Raw genomic sequence first — 6,000 nt, forward strand, 5'->3', positions numbered from 1 at the left:
TGTAGGACTACACAGTCTGACCCCAACCCTGCTGTCTACTAACTACTAGCTCATGTAGGACTACACAGTCTGACCCCAACCCTGCTGTCTACTAACTCATGTAGGACTACACAGTCTGACCCCAACCCTGCTGTCTACTAACTCATGTAGGACTACACAGTCTGACCCCAACCCTGCTGTCTACTAACTCATGTAGGACTACACAGTCTGACCCCAACCCTGCTGTCTACTAACTACTAGCTCATGTAGGACTACACAGTCTGACCCCAACCCTGCTGTCTACTAACTCATGTAGGACTACACAGTCTGACCCCAACCCTGCTGTCTACTAACTCATGTAGGACTACACAGTCTGACCCCAACCCTGCTGTCTACTAACTACTAGCTCATGTAGGACTACACAGTCTGACCCCAACCCTGCTGTCTACTAACTTATGTAGGACTACACAGTCTGACCCCAACCCTGCTGTCTACTAACTCATGTAGGAATACACAGTCTGACCCCAACCCTGCTGTCTACTAACTCATGTAGACCTACACAGTCTGACCCCAACCCTGCTGTCTACTAACTCATGTAGGACTACACAGTCTGACCCCAACCCTGCTGTCTACTAACTACTAGCTCATGTAGGACTACACAGTCTGACCCCAACCCTGCTGTCTACTAGCTCATGTAGGACTACACAGTCTGACCCCAACCCTGCTGTCTACTAACTCATGTAGGACTACACAGACTGACCCCAACCCTGCTGTCTACTAACTCATGTAGGACTACACAGTCTGACCCCAACCCTGCTGTCTACTAACTCATGTAGGACTACACAGTCTGACCCCAACCCTGCTGTCTACTAACTACTAGCTCATGTAGGACTACACAGTCTGACCCCAACCCTGCTGTCTACTAACTCATGTAGGACTACACAGTCTGACCCCAACCCTGCTGTCTACTAGCTCATGTAGGACTACACAGTCTGACCCCAACCCTGCTGTCTACTAACTCATGTAGGACTACACAGTCTGACCCCAACCCTGCTGTCTACTAGCTCATGTAGGACTACACAGTTTGACCCCAACCTGGCTGTCTACTAACTCATGTAGGACTACACAGTCTGACCCCAACCCTGCTGTCTACTAACTCATGTAGGACTACACAGTCTGACCCCAACCCTGCTGTCTACTAACTACTAGCTCATGTAGGACTACAAAGTCTGACCCCAACCCTGCTGTCTACTAACTCATGTAGGACTACACAGTCTGACCCCAACCCTGCTGTCTACTAACTCATGTAGGAATACACAGTCTGACCCCAACCCTGCTGTCTACTAACTCATGTAGGACTACACAGTCTGACCCCAACCCTGCTGTCTACTAACTCATGTAGGACTACACAGTCTGACCCCAACCCTGCTGTCTACTAACTACTAGCTCATGTAGGACTACACAGTCTGACCCCAACCCTGCTGTCTACTAGCTCATGTAGGACTACACAGTCTGACCGCAACCCTGCTGTCTACTAACTCATGTAGGACTACACAGACTGACCCCAACCCTGCTGTCTACTAACTCATGTAGGACTACACAGTCTGACCCCAACCCTGCTGTCTACTAACTACTAGCTCATGTAGGACTACACAGTCTGACCCCAACCCTGCTGTCTACTAGCTCATGAAGGACTACACAGTCTGACCCCAACCCTGCTGTCTACTAACTCATGTAGGACTACACAGTCTGACCCCAACCCTGCTGTCTACTAACTCATGTAGGACTACACAGTCTGACCCCAACCCTGCTGTCTACTAACTCATGTAGGACTACACAGTCTGACCCCAACCCTGCTGTCTACTAGCTCATGTAGGACTACACAGTCTGACCCCAACCCTGCTGTCTACTAACTCATGTAGGACTACACAGTCTGACCCCAACCCTGCTGTCTACTAACTACTAGCTCATGTAGGACTACACAGTCTGACCCCAACCCTGCTGTCTACTAGCTCATGTAGGACTACACAGTCTGACCGCAACCCTGCTGTCTACTAACTCATGTAGGACTACACAGACTGACCCCAACCCTGCTGTCTACTAACTCATGTAGGACTACACAGTCTGACCCCAACCCTGCTGTCTACTAACTACTAGCTCATGTAGGACTACACAGTCTGACCCCAACCCTGCTGTCTACTAGCTCATGAAGGACTACACAGTCTGACCCCAACCCTGCTGTCTACTAACTCATGTAGGACTACACAGTCTGACCCCAACCCTGCTGTCTACTAGCTCATGTAGGACTACACAGTCTGACCCCAACCCTGCTGTCTACTAACTCATGTAGGACTACACAGTCTGACCCCAACCCTGCTGTCTACTAGCTCATGTAGGACTACACAGTCTGACCCCAACCCTGCTGTCTACTAACTCATGTAGGACTACACAGTCTGACCCCAACCCTGCTGTCTACTAACTACTAGCTCATGTAGGACTACACAGTCTGACCCCAACCCTGCTGTCTACTAACTACTAGCTCATGTAGGACTACACAGTCTGACCCCAACCCTGCTGTCTACTAACTCATGTAGGACTACACAGTCTGACCCCAACCCTGCTGTCTACTAGCTCATATAGGACTACACAGTCTGACCCCAACCCTGCTGTCTACTAGCTCATGTAGGACTACACAGTCTGACCCCAACCCTGCTGTCTACTTACTAGCTCATGTAGGACTACACAGTCTGACCCCAACCCTGCTGTCTACTACCTACTAGCTCATGTAGGACTACACAGTCTGACCCCAACCCTGCTGTCTACTAGCTCATGTAGGACTACACAGTCTGACCCCAACCCTGCTGTCTACTAACTCATGTAGGACTACACAGTCTGACCCCAACCCTGCTGTCTACTAACTCATGTAGGACTACACAGTCTGACCCCAACCCTGCTGTCTACTAACTCATGTAGGACTACACAGTCTGACCCCAACCCTGCTGTCTACTAACTCATGTAGGACTACACAGTCTGACCCCAACCCTGCTGTCTACTAACTCATGTAGGACTACACAGTCTGACCCCAACCCTGCTGTCTACTAACTACTAGCTCATGTAGGACTACACAGTCTGACCCCAACCCTGCTGTCTACTAGCTCATGTAGGACTACACAGTCTGACCCCAACCCTGCTGTCTACTAACTCATGTAGGACTACACAGTCTGACCCCAACCCTGCTGTCTACTAACTCATGTAGGACTACACAGACTGACCCCAACCCTGCTGTCTACTAACTCATGTAGGACTACACAGTCTGACCCCCAACCCTGCTGTCTACTAACTACTAGCTCATGTAGGACTACACAGTCTGACCCCAACCCTGCTGTCTACTAGCTCATGTAGGACTACACAGTCTGACCCCAACCCTGCTGTCTACTAACTCATGTAGGACTACACAGTCTGACCCCAACCCTGCTGTCTACTAGCTCATATAGGACTACACAGTCTGACCCCAACCCTGCTGTCTACTAACTCATGTAGGACTACACAGTCTGACCCCAACCCTGCTGTCTACTAGCTCATGTAGGACTACACAGTCTGACCCCAACCCTGCTGTCTACTAACTCATGTAGGACTACACAGTCTGACCCCAACCCTGCTGTCTACTAACTACTAGCTCATGTAGGACTACACAGTCTGACCCCAACCCTGCTGTCTACTAACTACTAGCTCATGTAGGACTACACAGTCCTGACCCCAACCCTGCTGTCTACTAACTCATGTAGGACTACACAGTCTGACCCCAACCCTGCTGTCTACTAGCTCATATAGGACTACACAGTCTGACCCCAACCCTGCTGTCTACTAGCTCATGTAGGACTACACAGTCTGACCCCAACCCTGCTGTCTACTAGCTCATGTAGGACTACACAGTCTGACCCCAACCCTGCTGTCTACTACCTACTAGCTCATGTAGGACTACACAGTCTGACCCCAACCCTGCTGTCTACTAACTACTAGCTCATGTAGGACTACACAGTCTGACCCCAACCCTGCTGTCTACTAACTCATGTAGGACTACACAGTCTGACCCCAACCCTGCTGTCTACTAGCTCATATAGGACTACACAGTCTGACCCCAACCCTGCTGTCTACTAGCTCATGTAGGACTACACAGTCTGACCCCAACCCTGCTGTCTACTAGCTCATGTAGGACTACACAGTCTGACCCCAACCCTGCTGTCTACTAACTCATGTATGACTACACAGTCTGACCCCAACCCTGCTGTCTACTAACTCATGTAGGACTACACAGTCTGACCCCAACCCTGCTGTCTACTAGCTCATATAGGACTACACAGTCTGACCCCAACCCTGCTGTCTACTAGCTCATGTAGGACTACACAGTCTGACCCCAACCCTGCTGTCTACTTACTAGCTCATGTAGGACTACACAGTCTGACCCCAACCCTGCTGTCTACTACCTACTAGCTCATGTAGGACTACACAGTCTGACCCCAACCCTGCTGGCTACTAACTCATGTAGGACTACACAGTCTGACCCCAACCCTGCTGTCTACTAGCTCATGTAGGACTACACAGTCTGACCCCAACCCTGCTGTCTACTAACTCATGTATGACTACACAGTCTGACCCCAACCCTGCTGTCTACTAGCTCATATAGGACTACACAGTCTGACCCCAACCCTGCTGTCTACTAGCTCATGTAGGACTACACAGTCTGACCCCAACCCTGCTGTCTACTTACTAGCTCATGTAGGACTACACAGTCTGACCCCAACCCTGCTGTCTACTACCTACTAGCTCATGTAGGACTACACAGTCTGACCCCAACCCTGCTGTCTACTAGCTCATGTAGGACTACACAGTCTGACCCCAACCCTGCTGTCTACTAGCTCATGTAGGACTACACAGTCTGACCCCAACCCTGCTGTCTACTAACTCATGTAGGACTACACAGTCCTGACCCCAACCCTGCTGTCTACTAACTCATGTAGGACTACACAGTCTGACCCCAACCCTGCTGTCTACTAACTCATGTAGGACTACACAGTCTGACCCCAACCCTGCTGTCTACTAACTACTAGCTCATGTAGGACTACACAGTCTGACCCCAACCCTGCTGTCTACTAGCTCATGTAGGACTACACAGTCTGACCCCAACCCTGCTGTCTACTAGCTCATGTAGGACTACACAGTCTGACCCCAACCCTGCTGTTCCAATACCATCTTGCCTAAAACAATCAAACATCCTGTATTTTGGTATATTCTGTTTGGTTCGGGTTAATTACCTACATCAGTGTTTAGAAGTGGTAATGAGGGGCCTCAGAAAAGGATAGCTGATGTCATTATATGAGGGGTTACCTTGTGTCTGCACTTCAGGACCACTCCATAGGCACCTGGTGGAGAGAGTAGTACTTTAAGATGTCATCAAGCACTCCTGATTCAGAAGACGTGGTTCAGTCTAGTCTGACCCAGAAGACGTGGTTCAGTCTAGTTTGACCCAGAAGACGTGGTTCAGTCTAGTCTGACCCAGAAGACGTGGTTCAGACCAGAAGACGTGGTTCAGTCTAGTCTGACCCAGAAGACGTGATTCAGTCTAGTCTGACCCAGAAGACGTGGTTCAGTCTAGTCTGACCCAGAAGACGTGGTTCAGTCTAGTCTGACCCAGAAGACGTGGTTCAGTCTAGTCTGACCCAGAAGACGTGGTTCAGTCTAGTCTGACCCAGAAGACGTGGTTCAGTCTACTCTGACCGAGACGACGTGGTTCAGTCTAGTCTGACCCAGACGACGTGGTTCAGTCTAGTCTGACCCAGACGACGTGGTTCAGTCTAGTCTGACCCAGACATATAGGGGAGAGGGTTAGGGAGAGGGGATAGGGTAGGGAGAGGGGACAGGGGAGAGGGGATAGGGCTGGGGAGAGGGGATAGGTGTGGGGGATAGGGGATAGGAGCGGGATAGGAGAGGGGGATAGGGGAGAGGGGATAGGGCTGGGGAGAG

The 6,000-nt window shown here is 50.4% G+C and overlaps 1 protein-coding gene across 7 annotated transcripts in view; it reads right to left on the minus strand.

The window, feature by feature from the left end:
* Positions 1-6,000, minus strand: part of LOC115151403 (cyclin-dependent kinase-like 5) — a 141,014-nt gene that overhangs the window by 121,301 nt on the left and 13,713 nt on the right. Inside the window, exon 3 of one of the 7 annotated variants that reach the window (XM_029695310.1) lies at positions 5,365-5,399. The exons of the other annotated variants lie outside the window; for them this stretch is intronic. Within the exon in view, the coding sequence (XP_029551170.1) occupies positions 5,365-5,399 (35 nt within the window). The remainder of the gene's footprint in view (positions 1-5,364; positions 5,400-6,000) is intronic. 7 annotated transcript variants of the gene reach the window in all.

Source organism: Salmo trutta, chromosome 17 (assembly GCF_901001165.1).
Source record: "Salmo trutta chromosome 17, fSalTru1.1, whole genome shotgun sequence".
NCBI lineage: Eukaryota > Metazoa > Chordata > Actinopteri > Salmoniformes > Salmonidae > Salmo > Salmo trutta.